The sequence below is a fragment of the Nomascus leucogenys genome, chromosome 15 (genome assembly GCF_006542625.1).
Source record: "Nomascus leucogenys isolate Asia chromosome 15, Asia_NLE_v1, whole genome shotgun sequence".
NCBI lineage: Eukaryota > Metazoa > Chordata > Mammalia > Primates > Hylobatidae > Nomascus > Nomascus leucogenys.
In genome coordinates, this window is record NC_044395.1 from 94,349,985 (window position 1) to 94,375,333 (window position 25,349).

Consider the following 25,349-nt stretch of genomic DNA (forward strand, 5'->3'; position numbering starts at 1 on the left):
GCCCCCAACCCCCACCCCCACCCCAAATAAGGGCTCTTCAAGAGGCAGTTGCCAGCTCCAGACCTAGCTGCTTGACACCTATTGTCCCCGTTTGGGCGTCAAACGATTTCGCCTGAGGGACCCTAGCGTCGATTGCTCTCAAAACTCAAGGGGCCTTTCCTTCGGCCTTGCCGGGGCCATCCTCACCTGCGCCCAGGAGGCGCCCCACAGCGCAGGGGCCGGGGGACGGCGGAGAGGCTAGCGGGCGGCCTCTTCCGGGCAGGCGTTCGCGCCGGGCAGCCCGAGCGGCCGCGAAGGCCCCCGCTCTCCGCTTCTCCCGCCCCCCGCGCCCCAGAGGGCTGCTGGCTGGCTAAGTCCCTCCCGCTCCCGGCTCTCGCCTCACTAGGAGCGGCTCTCGGTGCAGCGGGACAGGGCGAAGCGGCCTGCGCCCACGGAGCGCGCGACACTGCCCGGAAGGCACCGCCACCTTTGCCCCCTCAGCTCCCACTCGTGATCTCCAGCGGCCTCCGCGCGCGCACGGTGAGCGCCACCCGGGACCGAGCCGCTGCAGGGGAAGAGGGCCGCTGCGCCCGAGTGTCCTTTATCTCCGGACCCGCTGGAGCTTCCGAGGGGCTTGCCCCCAAGTCCCCCCACCCCACCCCGGTCATTTCCCATGCCTTTCTCTGCCCCCAAGCCTCGACCTCTCTCTTTCCTCCCTTCTCCGGAAGCCGGCAAAAGCCGGCCCTCCCCCGTGGGGACCGTTGCAGTGGCCGTTGGCGGCCGGCGTGGCGATGCCCCGCCCCCGGCGAGAGCCTCGGAGCCCCGGGGCTGGTAGGCCGAGCCGGCGGCTCCGCGGGGGAGGGGCGGGTCGGGGGGCGGCGCGAGGCCCAGCCAGGCGCCCCGCTGGCGGGTCGCGCGCGCGCCCGCGCACTGTTCGTGCCCTCGAGGCGCGCCGCGCCCCCTCCCCCACCCGCTCGCGTAGGCTCCCGCCCGCTGCGCGTTTTGTCCCGCGTCTCGCCCCGTCCGTCTTCTGACTCGCCGCTCTTGTCCTTCCTCCCGCTTTTTCTTCTCTCCCCTCGCGGTCTGAAGATGCCCTCGGCCACCAGCCACAGCGGGAGCGGCAGCAAGTCATCCGGACCGCCACCGCCGTCGGGTTCCTCCGGGAGTGAGGCGGCCGCGGGAGCCGGGGCCGCTGCGCCGGCTTCTCAGCACCCGGCAACCGGCACCGGCGCTGTCCAGACTGAGGCCATGAAGCAGATTCTCGGGGTGATCGACAAGAAACTTCGGAACCTGGAGAAGAAAAAGGTGCCAGGAGTTGGCGGGGAAGGGAGGGGTGGCTGCGGCCGGGCTCTGCGCCCTCTCTGACCCTGGTCGCTGGAGCCTTCGCTCCTTTCCGTCTCAGGAGCGTTACTAGGTCCCCTCCTCCCACCCCCTGGCCCGCACGCCTCGTCTCCACGTTCAGCGGGAGCTTCGTGCCCAGAAAACGGGCTCTTGGAGGAGGCACTTGTCACCTGACTCGGACGCGGCACTGTCCCCCAGGCCTCTTTATTACTCTTCCGCTGTCGGTCCGGCTTTTTGGCCTTTGGGAGTGGGACATGTGAGGGTGGGGGCCTGTCGTCAGGACTTAACTGTATGGTGCCCTTCTTTCCGTCTCCGAGGCCCGATTTCTTTGGCGGGGGCCCAAAATCAAGAGGTCCCTGCGCGGGGGCTCCGGGTTCAACCGACCGCCTCGTGGAGTTGGGGCGGCCTGCGTCCTGTAGCCTTGGGGTCTGTCCGCTCGGTTACCATGCACTCGAGACCTGTCGAGCGTCCCCTCTTCTTCCGTGGGAGAGAAGTGTGTTCAGAATCTTAAGGTAGAACTGCCTTTCCGGCAGGCCCATTTTGAATGGGTCTTCGATTTGCTACCCCCGCCCCCATGCGATGGGCTCCCCTGCGTTTCCCTCTTTGTTTCAATTGTTTAGGTGTCCCCCCGAGTCTCAGGCTCAGCTGAATCGCGAGATGATTTTCTGCAGCGACTTTTTGTGCCTAGGGGACTCTGAAGGGGCGGGGGACTGCCACGATTTAGATTCGTTGGGGGCTGGGTCCTGGGGAGACTGGAGAGGATGGCTGGGACTCGGGGCACATGGAGAGAGCGTCTAACATGGCGGCGGCTGCGGGGAGAGGGAAGCGCTTTACTGGAGCTGCATTGTGAGCACAAAGCGAAAGCAGAGGGGGAGGGCAGAGACCAGGCAGCTGCCCCGACTGGACTCCTTAGGCCCCCTTCTAAAAAAAAAAATCGAGCCACACCCACGATTTTTTGGATTCAATATTTAGTCCTTGTAGATCAAACTACTGAGGTATATCTTCATCAGCAAGTCAGCCTTTTGTTTTATGCTTTCATCGCAGGACAGTGTAAACTCTTGTTTAGAGGGGCGTGTGTATGTATGTAGAGAAAAGGTCTGGGCAGAGTGAATAATTAAAATGAGTAAGATCAGAGGTGGAAGGGGAGAAACAAATTAGTCGTTTGTAAAAACGAGGTAATTACGTCTGTGACTATCATGTTAACTTGAATTTTACCTTATAAAGTAAAATGAAACTTCGATAACTTCTATTTGTCTGCCTCTAGGAACACATATTTATAACATCTTGAATTTCCAGGAAATCATTTTGCAGTGTTTATGTAGCCAGACATCTAATAGTGTTACTTGAGGTGCTGATATAGTAACTGGCTAAAACTTGGGCAGTGGGAAATAAGTTGAAGAAAACTGGTGATGTTTAGGTCTTATTAATTTTACTTATTTACTGATATATTTTACATTTTGGGAGAGTTTTAAAACATTTAGATTTGATACTTCCCTGTCTCATCTTCAGTATTGAAGGTTGGACGTTTTACTTGAATTTCATGGACTTGGGATTTCTTTTTTTTCCCAATCCTTTATTTTGATAAATAAGTGTGTTTTATTATAGGTAATTGGAATAGTAGATGTAGTTACATCCAGAAAGTAACAAAAGTATTTTAAGTGTAAGGTAGCTACATTCAAATGTTGAATGGAATAAGCATGCCGAAGGCCAGTATCTTCTGAGTCTGACACGTGATTTAGTTTACGCTGTTAGGTATCTTCTTAAATTTTTTTTTTTTTTTTTTTTTTTTTTTTTTTTTTTTGAGACGGAGTTTCGATCTTTTTGCCCAGACTGGAGTACAATGGCGCGATCTCAGCTCACTGCAACCTCCGCCTCCCAGGTTCAAGCAATTCTCCTCCCTCAGCCTCCCAAGTAGCTGGGAGTACAGGTGCCTGCCACCACGCCCAGCTAATTTTTTGTGTTTTTCGTGGAGACAGGGTTTCACCATGTTGGCCAGGATTGTCTCGATCTCTTGACCTTGTGATCCACCTGCCTTGGTCTCCCAAAGTGCTGTTACAGGAGTGAGCCCCTGTGCCCGGCCTCTTTTTAAAATTTTAATGCAGTAAGCAAGCCTCCTGTTCTGGCTGCTACTTGAATTTTTTGATTCTTCAGAATTTCTCGGAAATGTTTTCTTCTAGGACAGTAATCTGAACATAAATATTAACGAATATGAACATTAATAATGTATTAATACTAATTATGAACATTAATGATTGGTGATATAAAGTGTAGAGACATTAATGACTGAAAGATAACTCCTCAAAGAAGTTAATATAAAGGTAGGTGCTGATTGGCAGCCAATTTAGTTGTGAGGTGGCTGTTAGAATCTAGTGTTCAAGTACTTCTGAAAAAAATATAAATGTAGTTTATAAGCCCCTCCTGAGGGCTTGAACCATAACTGGTCATTAAATGTGTATAGATGTATGTGAATTACTATACTCTGTCATACCCTACCCTCAAGTTATTTTGTTGTTTTTATTTTTTGAGATGGATCTCTGTCGCCCAGGCTGGAGTGCAGTAGGACGATCTCGGATTCCTGCAACCTCCACCTCCCGGGTTCAAGTGATCCTCCCGCCTGAGCCTCCTAAGTAGCTGTGATTACGAGTGTGCGCCACCATCTCAGGCAATTTGTTTTTTCTTTGAGAAGTCTCGCTCTTGTCCCCCAGGCTGGAGTGCGACGATGTGATCTCGGTTCACTGCAACCTCCGCCTCCCGGGTTCAAGCGATTCTCGTGCCTCGGCCCCCCGCCCTGCGTAGCTGGGGTTACAGGTGCCTGCCAACACGCCCGGCTAATTTTTGTATTTCTAGTAGAGACAGGTTTTACGTTGCTGGCCAGGTTGGTCTAGAACTCCTGACCTCAGGTGATCCACCCGCCTCGGCCTCCCAAAGTGCTGGGATTATAGGCGTGAGCCACCGTGTGCGGCCAGATTTTTTGTATTTTTAGTAGAGATGGGGTTTCACCACGTTGGCTAGGCTGATCTCGAACTCCTGACCTCAAGTGATCCACCCACGTCCGCCTCCCAAAGTGCTGGGATTACAGGTGTGAGCCGCCATGCCCAGACTCCCCTCAAGTTATAAAGGAGAAAATAATGTAATTATTACATAGATTATTAACTAGGCTAATACATACTGAAAGATTGCTGTGGAGATTCAACAAACTGCACAAAGTAACTTCTTTTTCTGTCTTCTCAGTGTTTTAAGTGGTAGATAGCTGCAAAAAGGTCAAGTTACAGTTAAGTCTTGAGACTTTTCGATAAGCCACAGACTGAACTCTACCTGTTAAGTAGTTAAGTTGGCAGTATTGATGTTGACTTAATTGCTATTAAAACTATGTATTTTGCCTTTTGAAAAACCCAGGGCATGTGGATTTGCCCTAAATTTAAGCACATCTGGTTTTTAGTTTAAATCCTTTTTATATTTAGATGATTTACTTGGGAGAAGACTTAACTGTTCTTAAGTATAAGTGAGCATTTCTAATGCACTAAAATAGGATTGCTTTACAAATCAGTTTTGAATTCCTCTTTGGAAACCCTTGTGGAGTAAAGTAAGGTACTATTTACAATTAGATTTGTTTTGACATCAATCCATTTAGCAACTTAAATTTGAGCTATATTTCAGTCCTGACCTATTCTTATTGGAGGTTTCTGGACCAAAATGCTTTTTTTATGGATTTTAAAATCAAATATCCTTGCAAAAATGACTATGGATATGTAGTATTGCTTAAATTAAAACAGAGAATTGAAACTATTTTATTGTACTTTAAAAAACAAAGTTGTTTATTTTCTAATAATTTGAGCCATTGAAGAAAAAGCTAAGCATCTGCTTATTGAGAATGCATGCTCTTAACGTTGATGAAATATGATCGTATTATGTAATGCAACTAAAAGGCTTGGTGGGTTTTTAAATTCAGGCTTATAAAGAGTACATGAATGTTTAGCAAAGAGAAGAAATAAGCTGTGATAAAGAGAATCAAGTGTAAAACTCCATTTGCAAATCTTACAGGTAATATTGAATCGAGTGATTAACTGCCTAGTTTTATCAGTTCATTGGTGCTGAAGTGGGCCCTAGGCTATGCAAGATATTTCGAAACCAAGTCTTGATTTTAACTGAAGAGAGACCTCATTTGATATTATTAGATGTAATCAGTTGTGATATAGAATAAAGGATGTTTTAATAGATGACATTTAAAATTGTTATATTCTTTGTGGATATAATAGGTTTAGACTCTAGTGACTTCGGTAAGTGAAAGATTAACTAATGATCACTTGCGTAAAATGCAAAAATAGCCTGACAGCTTTTTAACCAATAAGTGACCAAAACTGATAGCCAGAAGTGTCGTGCTTTTTATACTTCTTCCTGAAGGCTTTCTGCACTTCATCTTTGCAGTTAGTAGTAGTATTTAAAAAGAATGCTGTTGCTGTGAGGGTAACATTTCTTTCTAGAACGTTGCAGTGTGTCTGTGCTTAGAATTTTCATTGCAGCTGTTGTGCAGAACTTACGTGTTCGGTGTTTTAAAATAAAAATATTCTTAACTATTTTATAAGTAAAATCTTTCCTTGAGGCTATTACCTGAAGCCTTCTTTGACATTTAAGATCTCTTGATATATTTGCTTCTCCATGGGTTGCAAGAACTATTCTTCTGCAATGCAGAGGGCAAGATTATTTTACATTCACCTTGTCACAGAAAAAAGCTGTAATGCTTAATTTGTTTCCCTTTGCTTGACTCTCTGTGTTTGTATGTGTAGCACTGGCAAGTATTTAAAAAGGTAAAGCTGTGAATTCCCCCAAGTGATAATGGGTACCTTTTTCTAGGGTGAGAGTCGATGCCTAAGTATTATATCGAGAATGTATTGTTTTAACCTGGCCAAATTAGTGTACTCTAGGATACTACCCGTGTGGCAGATATTTGAATGAGAATACATTTTGTGTGACTTACAGATTAAGCATACAATTTGCCAAAATTTTATGTAATTAATTTCCTAGTTTACATTTAGGGCTGGATGAAGACTAGTACTGTTTCATCTTTTAGAAAAACTAACACTTTTCCTTTAGTAAAAGTGTTAATTTTTGCAATACTTTTGCAAAAGGTTAAATTTATAGCAACTTTATCATAGCTATAATCTTACACTGTTATAAAATTGAGAGGATTTTTTATTTTTATTTATTATCATTATTTGAGACAGTTTTGCTCTCGTTGCCCAGGCTGGAGTGCAATGGTGCGACTTTGGCTCACTACAACCTCTCCCTCCCAGGTTCAAGCTATTCTCCTGCCTTAGCCTCCTGAGTAGCTGGGATTACAGGCACCTGCCACCACGCCCGGCTAATTTTTTATATTTTTAGTAGAGATGGGGTTTCACTATGTTGGCCAGGCTGGTCTCAAAACGCCTGACCTGAAGTGATCTACCGGCTTCAGCCTCCAAAGTGTTGGGATTACAGGCATGAGCCACCACGTCCAGCCTAAGAGTTTTTTTTAGAGCTTAAACCACCTTAGAATTTAGTCTAATTCATTTTATAGAAGACAAAATTGAGATGTTTATGTGGAATGACTTAGGTTGAAACGGGTGATTTCCAAAGTTTCTCGCAGTTTTTTTGAAACAGAATCTTGCTGTGTCGCCCAGGGCTGGAGTGCAGTGGTGCAATCTCAGCTCACTGCAAACTCTGCCTCCTGGGTTCAAGTGATTCTTGTGCCTCAGCCTCCCGAGTAGCTGGGATTACAGGTGCATGCCACCACGCCCAGCTAATTTTTGCATTTTTAGTGGAGACGGGGTTTTACCACGTTGACCAGGCTGGTCTCGAACTCCTGACCTCAAGTGATCTGCACGCCTTGGCCTCCCAAAGTGCTGGGATTACAGGCGTGAGCCACCACACCTGGCCTCTTAAATAATGTTGTATGGGAGTAATTAGAATTTGTAATGTTCCATGGCCTAAGTGTAGTTTTGATATTTAATTATGTAGAACCAAGTAAAGCCTTTTGCTTCAAATCCTTAGAGTTTTTCTATTTTAAAAAACTGAATGCAAAAGAAAAATGCTTTCGATTTCTTTATTATTAGACCTTTATTAATGTCTCATTGTTAAACTTTGTGTTTGCATTGTTCGGGTAATGGGGTTCTGAGAATATCGTCAAGGTAAAATCCCAGTGTGTCAGGGTATCGTTGGGACATCCATATTGTAATGAAATAAACTTTTATTAAAGTTTAAACTCTTAAGTTTTTCTTTATGTTTAGCTCCCTATGTACATTTGTCAGACTCTACTCAAGCTTGGTATGTTGTAGACCGGAAAAATCTGGAAAAAGCGTTACCAGTAGAGAGAAATAAGAAGTGTGACAACCTTTTCACCCAAATTACTGTATTCCAAGCTTCTGGGTATTTTTTGGTAATTGGTTCCTTTTTCTGGGGGAAATGAATAGTGTGTGTATATACAGTATAGAAGAGTGAGAGGAGTAGCAGAAGAGAAATTCAGCCAAAGTTGGAACTGTAAATTGCTTTGTTTTAGCTCATTTATTTATTTCTTTCACTAGCTCTACTACAGTGCTTTTGTTAGATAGACTATGAGTACAAAAACGTGGGTGAAAGATAATTTACTGGGTAGAGTTCAAAATTCAAACTTCTTGAGGAAAGGGGAGGGTGTGCTTCTTGACCATGCTCAGCTAAAGTAGTTTCTTTCCTTTAACTTCCCCTGTTACCTATTGTCTGTACACTTCTTTACTTTTTTTTTTTTTTTTTTTGAGACGGAGTCTTGCTCTTTTGCCCAGGCTGGAGTGCAGTGGTGCAGTCTTGGCTCACTGCAACCTCCGCCTCCTGGGTTCAAGTGATTCTCTTGCCTCAGCCTCCTGAGTGGCTGGGACTACAGGTGCGTGCCATCACACCTGGCTAATTTTTTGTATTTTTAGTAGAGACGGGGTTTCGCCATGTTGGCCAGGCTGGTCTTGAACTCCTGACCTTGTGATCTGCCTGCCTCAGCCTCCGAAACTTCTTCACATTTTTATATTGCCTTGTGTTGTTAACCTTACATGTTTTTCTAAATTGGTAATAAGCTCTTTGTGGGCAGAGACTATTAACATCACTCTGCTGTGCTTTCTCACACATGGTATATGCTGAATAAGTACTTGCTAGTTTGGCCAAATCATTACATAAAAGTATCTAGCTTCATTAACAACCCTGTTAAAATGGATTAATCCATGGGGTTAGGGAGGAAATGCTTTTTGCACAGAACTATTTACTTGCAGTGTTTTTTATTGAAATTGATTTTTTTCCTGAAGGGTTTTTACTTTTTACAAGTGCGTAGAGTTGATGAGTAGGCAAGTAGAAGAATACTTTTTTTTTGTTTTTTTAAAGTGGGTAGCAGGCTGGGCATGGTGGCTCACGCCTGTAGTCTCAGCACTTTGGCAGGCCGAGGCAGGTGGATCACCTGAGGTCAGGAGTTCGAGACCAGCCTGGCCAACCTGTGAAACCCCACCTCTATTAAAAATATGAAAAATTAGCCGAGCATGGTGGCATGCAACTGTAGTTCCAGCTACTTGGGAGGCCGAGACAGGAGAGTTGCGTGAACCTGGGAGGTGGACGTTGCAGTGAGCCGAGATCGCGCCACTGTACTTGAGCCTGGGCGACAGAGTGATACTCCATCTCAAAAAAAAAAAAAAAAAAAAAAAAGCTGGGTAGCATAAGCAAGATATTTGAATGGTCTTAGGAGAACACAGATCATTCTTATTATTAGAACCATTGTACATTATTGGAAATTTCATTGCATTCTCCTCAATACTGTTATAAAAATATTTTGGCCGGGCGCGGTGGCTCACGCTTGTAATCCCAGCACTTTGGGAGGCCGAGGCGGGTGGATCACGAGGTCAGGAGATCGAGACCACGGTGAAACCCCGTCTCTATTAAAAATACAAGAAATTAGCCGGGCGTGGTGGCGGGCGCCTGTAGTCCCAGCTACTCGGAGAGGCTGAGGCAGGAGAATGGCGTGAACCCGGGAGGCGGAGCTTGTAGTGAGCCGAGATCGCGCCACTGCACTCCAGCCTGGGTGAGAGAGCGAGACTCCGTCTCAAAAAAAAAAAAAAAAAAAAAAAAAAATATTTTAATTTAAATTTTTTAGAGACAGGGTCTCACTATCACCCAGGCTGGAGTTCAGCAGGGCAATCATAGCTCACTCCAACCTTGAACTCTTAACCTCAAGTGATCCTCTTGCCTCAGCCTCCCAAGGTATTGGGATTACAGGGTTGACCCACTGTTATCAATACTGTTATCCAAACATAGAAATAACTGAAATATACTTTAGTCATTAAAAAACCCTTTGGGCATACACTTTGAGTTACATTGAACTTCTTTTTAGATTGTGGACAGGAAAGATAGTAAGCAAAAGTTTCCTCAATTTTTAAAAGGACGGTAGAAAGAACACACTACAATCTATAGATGATCCATGGCAGCTATCTTCAAATGCTGAAAGCTTGCTCATGTGGCAGGAGTCTGCTATTTTAGAAAACAAAAAAGTATTAAACAGTGATGGTGGGGATGTAATTTTTTTACATTTAACTCCCAAGGAATGTATTAATATAAGTTGTACAGACTTATGCTAAGGAATAGCTTGGTTAAAGCAACTAATATTTTGAAAGTTGCCCTTTAAGATTATTTATGATAATTTGCTTTTCAAATCCAGAAGCTTTAGACTTTTTAAGAATATAGTTCAAAGTAGGTGATGGTGGAACTTGTTAACATTTCTTTTTCCTACTAGAGTCAGCTGCTTCAATTCACTGAGACTTACCTGCATAATTACAACCTTGGACAAGGAATAAGGGTTTTTACAGGATTGGCTTTTATCTTTTTTAAAAAATTGGACAAATGGCTTGTCAAACTAAACTCTGGATACTTAACCTGCTTGAAAAATTATCTTACAGTGGAACCTTCGGTAACATCTTTTTTTTTTTTTTTTTTTTTGAGATGGAGTTTTGCTTTTGTTGCCCAGGCTGGAGTACAATGGTGCGATCTCAGCTCACTGCAACCTCTGCCTCCCGGGTTCAAGTGATTCTCCTGCCTCAGCCTCCCAAGTAGCTGGTATTACAGGCGACCACCACCGCACCCGGCTAATTTTTTGTATTTTTAGCAGAGACCAGGTTTCATCATGTTGCCCAGGCTGGTCTCGAACTGACCTCAGGTGATTCGTCCACTTTGGCCTCCTAAAGTGTTGAGATTACAGGCATGAGCCACTACACCTGGCCTAGGTTAGCATTCTTATGCCATTCTTGGCGTTCAGAAATCCAGCATTCCCGACAGGTGTTCATTCAGCTTCTGCTTTAACCAGTCTTCTAGGGCCTGGTAGAATGCTTGTTTCTCAATGAAAGTTTGTTTCATTGGTGTGCCACTCTTTAAGTTCTTGGTGTTAGAAGTATATCCTTACCGGCCGGGCACAATGGCTCATGCCTGTAATCCTAACACTTTTGGGAGGCTGAGGCGGGCAGATCACCTGATGTCAGGAGTTCGAGATCAGCCTGGCCAACGTGGTGAAACCCCATCTCTACTAAAAATACAAAAATTAGCTGCGCGTAGTGGCTCATGCTTGTAATCCCAGTTACCTGGGAGGCTGAGGCAGGAGAATCGCTGGAACCTGGGAGGCAGAGGCTGCATGAGCCAAGATCGCCCCACTACACTCCAGCATGGGTGACAGAGCGAGAGTCTGTCTCAAAAAAAAAAAAAAAAAAAAAAAAAAAAGTACATCCTTACCACCACTGTTTAATAGTCTTTGTTTTCTAGAACAGCATAGCCTCCCACTACATGAGCATGCTTTCAACATTTGAAGAAAGCTGCCATGGATCAGCTATGGATTGTAGTGTATGTTCTTTCTACCCTGCTTTTAAAAATTGAGGAAACTTTTGCTTACTATCTTTTTTGTCTTCTGGGGATGTCACTAGCTAACAATGCTCAGTTGAATTTGTGGAGGGCAAATAGGAGACAGTCAGCTGCCTGCCATTGTGGGTAAAGTCAAAACTTGTGATTGTCTAAGTGAAGAACAGAGAATGTGGGGATTGGGGACTTGAAATAATACCTAGAAAAACTGATAAAGATTGGACCGGGCGTGGTGGCTCATGCCTGTAATCCCAGCACTTTGGGAGGCCGAGGCGGGCGGATCACGAGGTCAGGAGATCGAGACCATCCTGGCTAACACGGTGAAACCCCGTCTCTACTAAAAATAAAAAAAATCAGCCGGGCAAGGTGGCGGGCGCCTGTAGTCCCAGTTACTCTGGAGGCTGAGGCAGGAGAATGGCATGAACCTAGGAGGCGGAGCTTGCAGTGAGTCGAGATAGCGCCACTGCACTCCAGCCTGGGCGACAGAGCAAGACTCCGTCTCAAAAAAAAAACGAAAACTGCTAAAGATTATGGAAAGTTGAGAGGAAAAGAAATATTTTGTCTTTGCAAAAGTTGGTACAGTACTCTAGAAGTGATTTATTTGGCCTGAATACATAAAGTATAGCTAGGTGCTCTTAACTATGGTTATTTTAGGTTTCATTTTTAAGTATTCCCTCTCAGTTTAGAGATCTCCTTATTTGAGAATAGACGAGTTACGTAGTTTTCCTGGATAGCCAAGTTAGTTTTTTCAGATGTTTCCTCCTAATCTTTTTTCTGACTATTTATAATTGTCTAGTTGAAGAATTTTTAGGGTTTTTTGGAGTTTATCATCTCTCTTGCTATTTATCTTTAATTGCATAATTAAAAATTTCTTCTTAAATTTTTTATTTATGGAATTTGTTGGCTATAACAATAAAGAAGCAAAGCCCAGGAGGACATCTATCATGGATATCCCTCTTCTGGCACCCTAATGGCACTGTACTGAACTTAATCTAAAAAAATCCATTTCAAGAAAGTAACTTTGGTGGTCATGAAAAACTCCTTGGGAAGAATGGAAGATCTAGAGGTATTGCAATTCAGCACAACATCATAATCTGATTGGAGAAAGGAAGAAAACAGCAGCAGCAGAGGCAGAGCTGGAATGTAGCAACAGCTGGAATCCAGAATGACATTCTAAGGGGGCGGGTTGTTAAGGCACAAATGATTTTTCTGGGATTTAAGACCTTACTTACGTAAGTTATTTAACTGCGTCTTTCAATTTAGTTAGGTGAAATATGATTGATAGTAGTGCCTCCCTGATAGGGTTAGCTACCTTTTAAATTTGAATGTCTGTTACATAGTGAATACTGTCAACTATTAAAAGCAGTAAAGAAACAAGATATAGAGTGAGACTGGATAACACTTGTTGGGATAATTATTTCCCAGTACCACATGACTCTGACATCTACTGGGTGTGGTCACACCTCTCCCACGATTCCCCCTTAAAGACTGGGTAATCTGGGAAATGGCCTGATTTTTATCTTGCTCATATGTGTGCTATAAATGGATTTTTAATACACTTAGGATACTCAATAGCTGAAAAGGAACTCTAAATTGAATTTCAAGTTAGAAAGGATCTAAGAGGGCAGGTGTGTGTTATCAACATTATAATGTAGTAGGCTTGCTGATGAAGATAGTTTTTTTTTTGAGAGGGAGTTTCGCCCTTGTTGCCCAGGCTGGAGTGCAATGGTGTGATCTCAGCTCACTGCTACCTCCACATCCCAGGTTCAAGCAATTCTCCTGCCTCAGCCTCCCGAGTAGCTGTGTTTACAGGCATGTGCCACCATGCCTGGCTAATTTCGTATTTTTAGTAGAGACAGGGTTTCTCTATTTTGGTCAGGCTGGTCTCAAACTCCTGACCTCAGGTGATCCACCTGTCTCGGCCTTCCAAAGTGCTGGGATTACAGGTGTGAGCCACCGCGCCCGGCCTGAAGATACATTTTTATGCTAGGAAAATGGTTTCATTCTCTAGGAAAAATGCTTAATATTTTATGTGTTTCATGAGTAGCTGACCAATTTATTGTTACCATTATGTGTTAGCCATGTTCCAGCCGAGGAAAGAATAAAGCTGTGTCTGTCTGGAGCCCTTTATTACTCCTATCTTTACCATTCTGTTCTTAGTATAATGTTGGATCTGTCAGTGTGACAAGCTATTCCTTGTATATTCACTTAGTTCATGCTGTAAATTTTAACACCAGTGGACAGATTTTCTAGTTGCGTTTTAAGCCATTTGAATAGGAAGTGACAATAGGAATGAAGCCACTTAGGCTGGCATCATTTTTCTCTTGAGTAGTCTATGCTTTCAAAGATTAGGCAAATAGTATTTGGAGAAGTACAGATACCATATCCTTTTCCTTATCGTGGAAGGCCACTTAAGGAGTGAGCTGAGATTGCAAGCTATAGTAACCTTTTTTTTTTTTTTTGAGACGGAGTCTCGCTCTGTCGCCCAGGCTGGAGTGCAGTGGCGCGATACCGGCTCACTGCAACCTCCGCCACCCGGGTTCTTGCCATTCTCCTGCCCCAGCCTCCCGAGTAGCTGGGACTACAGGCACCTGCCACCACGCCCGACCAATTTTTTATATTTTTAGTAGAGACGGGGTTTCACCGTGTTAGCCAGGATGGTCTCGATCTCCTGACCTTGTGATCCACCCACCTCGGCCTCCCAAAGTGCTGGGATTACAGGCGTGAGCCACGCCCGGCCTACAGTAATCTTTATAGTAATAGCTACTTTCATTTTGAAAAGTAAAAAATTAGACCAATTGTCATAAGAGGCTTTCTGTTTATAGTGTACATTTTGGCATTTACCACTTAGTTTAACTTCTGAGGTGTCAGCTAAGAATGCAAGATTTAACAAAAGTACTACTTATAAATGGCAGATGGTAAGCCTTCGTTTTTTCTCTCTCACCTCTCCTCAAAGATGGTAACCCCTAAGTGTTCAGATCATAAACGAGTGTTCTCTTTATGAAATAGTTACTAGGTTAGATTCGTAAGCTGGTCTAGAAACCCAACCACAGTTCAAGTTTTCTGGGTTGTTTAAAGTTTCAACTTTAAAGCTTATTAAACAACTTACTTCCAAATTAAAGCTGCCGTATAATGGTTTTTTTTTTTTTTTTTTTTTTTTTTTTTTTTGAGACGGAGTCTTGCTCTGTTGCCCAGGCTAGAGTAGTTCAGGGGCGCTATCTCGGCTCACTGCAAGCTCCGCCTCCCGGGTTCTTACCATTCTCCTGCCTCAGCCTCCTGAGTAGCTGGGATTACAGGTGTCCGCCACCACGCCCGACTAATTTTTTTTTTTTTGTATTTTCAGTAGAGACGGGGTTTCACCTTGTTAGCCAAGATGGTCTCGATCTCCTGACCTCGTGATCCGCCCGCCTCGGCCTCCCAAAATGCTGGGATTACAGGCGTGAGCCACCGCGCCCGGCCCCATATAATGGTTTTTAAGGTCACTAATCATGTCATATGTTGGATTCAGAATAATTTATTTCCAGGTTCTACTGGGCTATTACAAGTTAATTACAATGTATTTGAACGAGATGAGTGTTTCTCAAACTTAAGTATGCGTCACAATCACCCAGAAGACTCAGTACCAACTACAAATTGCTGGGTTCCCCCAACCACCACTGAGTTTCTGATTCAGTAGGTCTGGGGTAGTGCCTGAGAATTTGTGTTTCTTTTTTTTTTTTTTTTTTTTTTTTTTTGAGACGGAGTCTTGCTCTTTCACCCAGGCTGGAGTGCAGTGGCGCGATCTCGGCTCACTGCAAGCTCCGCCTCCCGGGTTCACACCATTCTCCTGCCTCAGCCTCTCCGAGTAGCTGGGACTACAGGCGCCCGCCACCACGCCCGGCTAATTTTTTGTATTTTTAGTAGAGACGGGGTTTCACCGTGGTCTCGATCTCCTGACCTCGTGATCCACCCGCCTCGGCCTCCCAAAGTGCTGGGATTACAAGCGTGAGCCACCACGCCCGGCCTGTGTTTCTAACAATTCACCAGTTGATGCTGATGTTGCTGGTTTGGGGCCCACAGTTTTAAAAATCACTGACCTAAACCAACATAGGGTCTCTGCTCTGCAGAGATCTGATTATATATAATAATAAAACAAAGTCCCTCCCAGCTCAGATTCCATGGTGATAAAGTTCTTTGTATACCTCAATAGCTGAGAGATCAGGAAATCCTATATTTTACTGATAAGGGGAAAACTAGTGCCTTTTAATTAAGTTTTTATTGTCATCCTGCAGTTTTCTTAATAAGTTTTGGTATTTCCTCATATGAGTGCTGTTTCTTAGAAACTTTGATCAGACTTAGGATCCTGTTTTCCTGAAGCTTAAGCAAGGACAGGGGATAGGATATTTATAATAGTAGTGTAGAAAGTGTTAACAGCCATGGAAGAACATGTGTAATGCTATGATGAAACTTTTTTTATTGTGGTTAGAAAAATGTTAAATGGATGACCTGTAGTTTCTTTTGATCTCACGCTTGGTCAGGCTGGAGTGTGGTAGCACAATCACATGTTGAGGCTACTCACTGTAGCCTCAACCTCCCCAGACTCAATGATCCTCCTACCTGCACCTCCTGGGACTGCTGGTGTGCACCACCAGGCCCGGCTAATTTTTGTATTTTTTTCAGAGACAGGTTTTTGCCATGTTGCCTGGGCTGGTCTTGAACTCCTACTCTTGAGCTCAGATAGTTTCCTCACCTTGGCCTCTTGAAGTGCTAAAGTGCTAGGATTATAGGTGTGAGCCACTGTGCTCGGCCAAGACCTATAGTTTCTGTACCTTTTTAATTTATTTTTATTTATTTATTTTTTATTTTTTTTTGAGACAGATTCTTGCTCTGTCACCCAGGCTGGAGTGCAGTGGCACGATCTTGGCTCTCTGCAACTTCTGCCTCCCGGATTCAAGCAGTTCTCCTGCCTTGGCCTCCCAAGTAGCTGGGATTACAGGTGCCTGCCACCACGCCCAGCTCATTTTTGTATTTTTAGTAGAGATGGGGTTTCACCATATTGGCCAGGCTGGTCTCAAACTCCTGACCTTGTGATTCGCCTGCCTCGGCCTCCCAAAGTGCTGGAATTACAGGCGTGAGCCACAGTGCCTGGTCAGCTTTTTTATTTGTTTTTTTGAGATGGAGTCTCACTCTGTTGTCCACGCTGGAGTGCAGTGGCGTGATCTTGGCTCACTGCAACCTCAGCCTCCCGAGTAGCTGGGACTACAAGCATGCGCCACCATGCCTGGCTAATTTTTGCATTTTTTTTTTTTTTTTTTTTCAGTAGAGATAGGGTTTCACCATGTTGGCCAGGCTGGTCTCCAACTCGTGACCTCGTGATCCACCCGCCTGGGCCTCCCGAAGTGCTGGCATTACAGGCATGAGCCACCACACCCAGCATTTTTTTTTTTTTTAGACAGTCTTACTCTGTTTCCCAGGCTGGAATGCAGTGACACAATCTCGACTCAATGTAGTCTCCGCCTCCCGGGTTCAAGTGATTCCCGTGCCTCAGCCTCCTGAGTAGCTGGGATTACAGGTTCGTGCCACCATGCCCAGCTGATTTTTGTAATTTTAGTAGAGACGAGATTTTGTCATGTTGGCCAAGATGGTCTTGAACTCCTGACCTCAAGTGATCCGCCTGCCTTGGCCCCCAAAGTGTTGGGATTACAGGTGTGAGCCATGGCGTCAGGACCTGTACCTTTGATTTACTACATTTTTTTGATTGATCAATTCAATTTGTTGGGTATAAGGAACTGTGGTCTGCTCTTTGAAAATTCTGTAAAAGATTCTTGAGATTGTTCAGTTATGATTTACATACTTCTTTCCTTACAGTAAACTCATCAGTTCTTCACCTTTTAAAAATCTCAGTTCTTGGATTGAAACATGAGAAATATGTTAATAGTAATACTAAATCAGAGTAAATAGGCATATGAGCTTTAATAAAATGCACAATTTTTTTTTTTTTTTTTTTATTGGCCAAGATACTGTGCTGTCATCTAGGCTGGAGAGCAGTCGTGGACATCGCGACTTCTAACTCATGGTCTCGTGATCATCCTGTCTCAGCCTCCCAAGTAGCTAGGACCATAGGCACTAAGTTAAAAAATTTCCACGCCTCGGTAATTTTTAAATTTTTTGTAGAGACAGGTTCTCACTATGTTGTCCAGGCTGGTCTTGAACTCCTGGCCTCAAGTGATCCTCCTGCCTTGGCCTCCCAAAGTGCTGGGATTGCAGGCGTGAGCAATCATGCCTGGCCATAATATATAGATCTTTATTTTGACTATGCAGAGTTCTTTTTTTTTTTTTTTTTTTTTAAGTTTTAGGGTACATGTGCACAACGTGCAGTTTTGTTACATATGTATACATGTGCCATGTTGGTGTGCTGCACTCATTAACTCGTCATTTAGCATTAGGTATATCTCCTAATGCTATCCCTCCCCCCTCCCCCCTCCCCCCACCCCAGAACAGTCCCTGGTGTGTGATGTTCCCCTTCCTGTGTCCATGTGTTCTCATTATATGCAGAATTCTTTTTGCATACTTTCTTTTGTCATAATGTTCCATGAAGATGGTGTACCGTGAAGCTGAGTTTCACATACTGGCTGTTTCCCTTTCTTTTCATTTCCCCTTTAACCTTGTTCCAGTTATTGCCATGTAACAGATTAATCCAAAATTTAAGGGATTAAAACCATGATTTTCTTATGCACAAAGATTCTGCCTCTCAGGGATTCAGACAGGGCACACAGGAGTTTTGATGTTTCTGTTTGATGACACTGGGGGCCTCGTGGGAAGACTGAGACTTGTTCATTCATATGTTTGTTGCTTGGACTAAAATGAGTAGAACCACAGGGATTGCTGATCAGAAGCAAGAGGCCTTTCTTCATGGCATGGCTTCCTCATGATGTGGCAGTCTCAGAGTTACTGTATTTGTATGATGGCTCAAGACTCCAAATACAAGGCAGAGATGGATTGCTTTTATGACTCAGCCTTGGAAATCATACAGCATCACTTACACAGTACTCTTGGTTGAAGTTCACTCAGGTACAATGGCAGGGGAAGTAGACTAGTTGTTAATGGAGTAGTGCCAAGGTCACATTGTAGAACAGTATGTGAGACTGCATACAGATTTTGTAGCTATCTTTGGAAAACGTAATCTGCGATAGCTCTCGTTTTGGATGAATTCTAAATTTGTTATTGTGTAGAAAATTGGAGATTTTCTACTCTAGGATAGCTTGTCCTACTATAGGATAGTATAGGTTCATAAGGATTGTTATTGGTGAGAGTCCTGACAATGTACTGAAGTCTGTCAATTTTAATATCTTTTCTATTGCATGGAATTCTTATTGTTTTCATTATACAAACTATATGTTCATTGCACAGTAGTTAAGTGTATAAAACAAAGCAAAAAGAACACAGCTCCAGCTATGATTTTACCACTCAGGTACCATTCTTAACTTTTTTATTGTTTATCTTTTTTATTTTCATCTCTACACAAGCATTTTTTAGGAGTTTGATTCTATGTCCATTTTGGTTAGATAAATAAACTCTACCCCATGAGGGATGTATGGTGTATTTCTAGATTTAGCAACAATTTTCTTGAAAAATGTGCAATACTATAGAAAAAAAAAGGAAGATAATACATATCAGGTATAAGTTAATAACAGCATTTCTTTCTTTTTTTTTTATTATACTTTAGGTTTTAGGGTACAAGTGCACAATGTGCAGGTTTGTTACATATGTATCCATGTGCCACGTTGATTTCCTGCACCCATTAACTCGTCATTTAGCATTAGGTATATCTCCTAATGGTGTCCCTCCCCCCTCCCCCCAACAGCATTTCTTTTGTTCAGTAATAATGAACTGTGGACTAGCACTGAACTTTAGGCCGTCCTATTTGCATATTTTCTGTTTGTATATTTTTAAATAGAGGAATTGTGATCATAATATTATTATTTTGGAATATCCTAAATCATAAATTCAAAACTTAGTTTTTTCTTTTTTTTTTTTAGATGGAGTCTTGCTTTGTCCCAGGCTGGAGTGCAGTGGCATGATCTCGACTCACTGCAACCTCTGCCTCCCGGGTTCAAGCGATTCTCCTGCCTCAGCCTTCTAAGTAGCTGGGATTACAGGTGCGCACCACCACGCCCGGCTAATTTTTGTATTTTTGGTAGAGACAGGGTTTCACAATGTTGGCCGGGCTGGTCTCGAACTCCTGACCTTGTTATCTGCCGACATTGGCCTCCCAAAATGCTGGGATTACAGGTGTGAGCCACCGGGCCTGGTCTAGTTTTTTATTTCTTAAAAATAGCCTACCCTTTAAACAAATAAAATTTTTTATTTTAAAACTTTTTAGCTTCCCAAGCTTATGAGTCTTCCCTTTTCTTCCCTTTTTAAAAAGAGAATGAACTATCTGTTGATCCTCAGAGTATTGTGAGGTAATTGGACACATCTTCTGCACCTGGGGTCAGGTCTGTCCTATCAGTGTAAAAAACTTTTTTTTTTTTTCTCTCAAATCAGTAGACTGAAATTTTATACCTGTTTATTTGGAGGCTTATAGATGGTGTGAAATAGTTCATCTAATAATAAAATTGGGTACTATTAAAAGCCTTTAATGTCTTAGTAATTATCTTGGTTTTATTTACCTCCAGTGTTACGAAGGAATTGTGGTAGGGTTTTGAATTTGGGGTAGAATGGCTAGGCAAGTTGACATTTGTTTATGGTACAAAGAAAATGATCATTTGACCTAAAAAAAAAAAAACAAAACTTATTACCATTGCTTTTAAACTGGCTTCTGTGGTTTCTGAATGCCCTTTATTAGAATTTAACTTTGTACTTTGTTTCACAATTTTATTATTGGTAAGGGGGTAAGGAACTATGTATGTTCATAATTTATTGGGATTAAGTGTTGTCCTGTTAATTTAGATTTATCCTCATTCCCTGTCCTCTGACCTTTACAGTAATAACAGTTTGTGACTCTGTTGCATTACCTGAATATCTGTGGGGTCTTACCTAATAGTAGCCTGGGAAACCTGCAAAGTTTTAATCTTAGCAAGAAAATGTGATCTTAAACCAGATGTTAGTTTTCTATCCTCACCCTTGAACTAACAAAGCAAAGCTGTTGACTTGTGTACTAGTGAGGTGGTAGCTATCTTGTTCAAGATAAATGGATGAAGTACATTAAAGACAATATCCCCATGAGTTTGTACAGGAAAAAAATACTTCCCCCCCCCCCACCCGAGGTGGGGAGCAGCGTTCTCACTCTGTTGCCCAGGCTGGAGTTTTGGCATTATTTCAGCTAACTGCGGCCTTCACCTCCAGGGTTCAAGTGATTGTCCCACCTCAGCCTCCCTAGTAGCTGGGACTACAGGCTCGCACCACCATACCCAGCTAATTTTTGTATTTTTTGGTAGAGATGGGGTTTCATCATGTTGGCTAGGCTGGTCTTAAACTCCTGACCTCAAGTGATCCACCCACCTTGGCCTTCCAGAGTGCTGGGATTACAGGCGGGAGCCACCGTGCCTGGCCCGAAAAAAATGCTCTTTTTTTTTTTGAGACAAAATTTCACTCTTGTTGCCCAGGCTAGAGTGCAATGGCACGATCTTGGCTCACTGCAGCCTTCGCCTCCTGGGTTCAAGTGATTCTCCTGCCTCAGCCTCCTGAGTAGCCGGGATTACAGGCATGCACCACCATGCCCAGCTAATTTTGTATTTTTAGTAGAGACGAAGTTTCTCCATGTTGGTCAGGCTGGTCTCGAACTCCCAACCTCAGGTGATCTGCCCACCTCGGCCTCCCAAAGTGCCGGGATTACAGGTGTGAGCCACTGCGTTCAGCCTAAAAATACTCTTATATCACCTAGTCACATGAATTCTTACTATGGGGAGAGGGAGAGGCAAAAATTTAACTTGATAAATGTCTGATATGCTCACTTGGGTATAAGCAGGATCCTAACCAAATTGTGGCCCTTACCCATGTGGGTAGGAGCCATATGCCTAGTCCATCTAATACTCTTCTTGATTAAGCTAAAGAATGAATAATGGTGTGCCACTGGTTTACAATACAGCCTTTGATATCATTCAGCAATGGTTGGAGTATATCTAAAAAGTTTTATGTACTTAGGCTGGGCGCGGTGGCTCATGCCTGTAATCCTAGCATTTTGGGAGGCCGAGGCAGGTGGATCACCTGAGGTCAGGAGTTTGAGACCAGCCTGGCCACATGGTGAAACCCTGTCTCTACAAAAAATACAAAAAAATTAGCTGGGCGTGATGGTGAGTGCCTGTAATCCCAGCTACTTTAGGGGCTGATGCAGTAGAATAGCTTGAACGTGGGAGGCAGAGGTTGCATTGAGACGAGATTGTGCCATTGCACTCTAGCCTGGGCGACAAGAGCGAAACTCTGTCTCAAAAAAAATTTTTTTTATGTACTTAAACTGGAATATATCTTAAAAGTTTATTTAAGGCAAAATTTGAGACAAACTTAGAGGATTGTGAGGGTTTTGTCAAGCATGCTTAAGCTGGTATATACCTTCAAAACGGCATGTAATTCTTTTTTCTTTTAATATAGGGTAAGCTTGATGATTACCAGGAACGAATGAACAAAGGGGAAAGGCTTAATCAAGATCAGCTGGTAAAGATGTTATATTTTTATTTTAGACCGAATGCTCACTATTTTAAATAGAAAAATTAATTTTGTGGTTTTTTGTCTTTCCAGTAAAGTTTGGGTTCTTTGTCATTTTAGGATGCCGTTTCTAAGTACCAGGAAGTCACAAATAATTTGGAGTTTGCAAAAGAATTACAGAGGAGTTTCATGGCACTAAGTCAAGATGTAAGTAAAAGAAAGTATACATATTTATGAAATACTTCTGTTGTTTCTTTGGGTTTTAGTCCTTCCATTACTACTGATAAGCGCTCTGCAAGGTGAGACAGTTGTATCCAATTATATCTAAGATGCCTTCACATTCTGTAACGTTTAGTGTAACACCTGAAAGATGTCTTTTAAAAATGCTAAGTTTGAAACTGGGGGCGGTGGCATGTGCTTGCAGCCCTGGCTCCTCAATAGGTTGAGGCCAAGAGTTCACAGCTGCAGTGCATATGATCGTTCCTGTGAATAGCCACTGCACTTCAGCCTGGGCAACGTGATAAAACCCCATCTCTAAAAAAAACATTAAATTTAAAAACTGTTTTAAAAGGACCAAGTTTGAGATTTGACAAACATGTATAGTAGCTATGCTAAAGGTCTCATTGGTTTAAAATGTTAGTTCTGCAAATACATAAAAATCAGATAGTCATTAGACATACATACATAAATGTTTTTTATTTACCATGTTCCTTATGTCTAATGACTCACAATTTAAACTGTCAGAAAATAAAGAGGCTCGTTTATATAATTGGTAATTATTCTCTGCTTTAGGAACCTTAAGGGGTATGGCAAACTGATGCACTCCTATATCAGCACTCGATCCAACTTAATAGTGGGTTTTTGATGTGACAAAAACCTCTGGGAATAAGGACAAAAGTTAAATGCAAGCAAAGTCAGATAATTTGTTGAGGCCAGAAAATTAAGCCATCTGAATAAGTGTCATCTTCTTTAGAGAAGACTAATAACATTGAAATACAGGCGTGTACTCCATAATGTTGTTTCAGTCAACTGTGGACCACATATATGATGATGGTCCCATAACATTGTAATACTGTATTTTTACTGTACCTATTCTATGTTTAGATATACAGATACCTCCGTGTTACAGTTGCCTACAGTAGTCAGTACAGTAACATGCTGTACACATTTGTAGTCTAGGAGCTAATATACTATACCACATAGCCTAGGTGTGTAGTAGATTGTATTATCTAGGTTGTGTAAGTACACTCCATGTTTGCACAATGATGAAATTCCCTACTGACATATTTCTCAGAATGTATCCTTGTTAAGTAATGTGTGACTATAGTTGCCTCTAATTTGCTGAAACAAAAAACAGTTTATTATATGAGACAATGCAGTGTAGGGATTAAGAGATCGGATTCTAGAAGCAGACTGCCCAGTTGAATCCTAATTTTGTGACTTGACTTTGTAGTTTGACCATGGATGAGTTACTTAATTTTACTGTTCTTGTATTAGTCAAGGTTTTCCAGAGAAACAGATACAGTAGGATAGAAAGGGGGCTGATGGGCAGAGGCCATCACAGTGCCGTGGTTTTCTAATCTGTAAAATGGTGATAGTAACTGTACCTACCTCATAGGGTTGTGCTTAGAACAGTATTTGATGCATAACTAATACATTTCAAGCACTTAATCCTTTTTTTGTTTGTTTTGTTTTGAGACAGTCTTGCTCTGTTGCCCAGGCTGGAGTGCAGTGCCGCTATCTCAGCTCACTGCAACCTCTGCCTCCTGAGTAACTGGGACTACAGACCTGCGCTACCATGCCAGCCTAATTTTTTAATTTTTAGTAGGGACGGGGTTTCACCATGTCAGCCAGGCTTGTCTCAAACTCTTGACCCCTCAGGTGATCGGCCTGCCTCAGCCTCCTAAAGTGTTGGGATTACAGGAATGAGCCAATGTGCCTAGCTTCAAGTACTTAATCTTAGAATTACTTATTACATCTGATTAGGGAAGGAAAATCTTTACTGAAAACAAAAAAAGTAATTTAATTTTGTACCTGGTGTCTTAGTCAACTTTGTGTTACTATAATGGAATGCCTGAGACTGGATAATTTATATAAAGAACAGAAATTTGTTTCTCACACTGCTGGATGCTGGGAAGTCCAAGATCAAGGTACCAGCATCTTGCTGCATTACTGTGTCCTCACCTGGTGGTAGAAGGCTTAAGGGCAAGAGAGAGTGATCATACTCCTGCAAGCTCTTTTTATAGTAGTATTAATTCATTCTAAATAGCTCCCAAAAGGCCCACCCTCCCAACACTGTTGCGTTGGGAGGGTTAAGTTTCCAACACTTGAATTTTAGGGGATGCATTCATAGCACCAAAGGAGAGATTTATTCCACTTAGCTTAATGAACCCTGCCCAATTTCTTTTCTTACTTTTTTAAAAATAGAAGCTGGATTGCTATACAGTTTAATGTAACATCTATTTTGGAAGTTACTATCACTGTGTAATGAAAATACCTGTATCCTTTTTTGCTTCTCTTGTAACACTTTGGTATTTTCAGGACTTTTCTCTGAGCTTTAACTTCATTAGCAGAGCTTTTATTTATCTTTGATCCTTTGGTATACTTTCCACAATTATTAAACATGCTTTCTGTTAAGCATTCGATAACTTCTTTAGTGTGGCTCTGGCCTACCTTTTCACCTTTTTCCTTCTTGAACTGTTCATTTCATACAGAATAGCTTTTTTTCTTATCTTCTTTTGCTTTGTTAACTTCCTTTCACATTCCTGCCCCTCTTCCTATGTTTCCTGCCTCCACCTACCTATAAAGACCTTCCTGGGTAGGGTGTGGTTGCTCACGCCTGTAACCCCAGCACTTTGGGAGGCCGAGGTGGGTGGATCACCTGAGGTCAGGAGATCGAGACCAGCCTGGCCAACATAGTGAAACCCTGTCTCTGCTAAAAATACAAAAATTAGCCGGGCGTGGCAGCACACACCTGTAATCCCAGGAGGCTGAGGCAGGAGAATTACTTGAACTCGGGAGGTAGAGGTGTCAGTGAGCCAAGATCGTGCCACTGCACTCCTGGGCAACAGTGAGACTCCATCTCAACAAACAAACAAAAAACACCTTTCTGGCTGGTCATGGTGGCTCATACCTGTAATCCTAGTATTTTAGGAGGCCAAGGTGAGAGGATCGCTTGAGGCCAGGAGTTCAAGACCCAAGACCAGCCTTGGAAACATAGACCTTGCCTCAAAAAACTTTTTTAAAATTATTTTTTTAAAAAATAAGTTTTTTTTTTTTTTTTTTTTTTTTTTTTTTTTTTTTGAGACAGTCTCACTATTTCACCCAGGCTGGAGTGCAGTAGCATGGTCTCAGCTCACTGTAGCTATCACTTGCCGTTGATTGCTAAGATATTTATTCTGCACACTCTGTTACCATTATAGATTTGTCTTGTTATTGCAGCCTTCATCATTCTTCCCAGGTCTCCTTCCCCGTTTTTCCCTTTAGTATAGGTTTCAAATGTCCCTATTTTGGTTTTCTGTGTCTTG

At 42.9% G+C, this 25,349-nt stretch overlaps 1 protein-coding gene across 1 annotated transcript in view; it reads left to right on the plus strand.

Annotated features, from left to right (window-relative positions):
- The first annotated feature begins 266 nt into the window (after nt 1-266).
- The window catches only part of CAPRIN1 (cell cycle associated protein 1), a 50,949-nt gene continuing 25,866 nt past the window's right edge, over nt 267-25,349 (plus strand). The window contains exons 1-4 of the mRNA XM_003254397.4: nt 267-519; nt 1,069-1,284; nt 21,769-21,831; nt 21,943-22,029. Of these exons, the coding sequence (XP_003254445.1) occupies nt 1,069-1,284; nt 21,769-21,831; nt 21,943-22,029 (366 nt within the window). The 5' untranslated portion in view covers nt 267-519. The remainder of the gene's footprint in view (nt 520-1,068; nt 1,285-21,768; nt 21,832-21,942; nt 22,030-25,349) is intronic.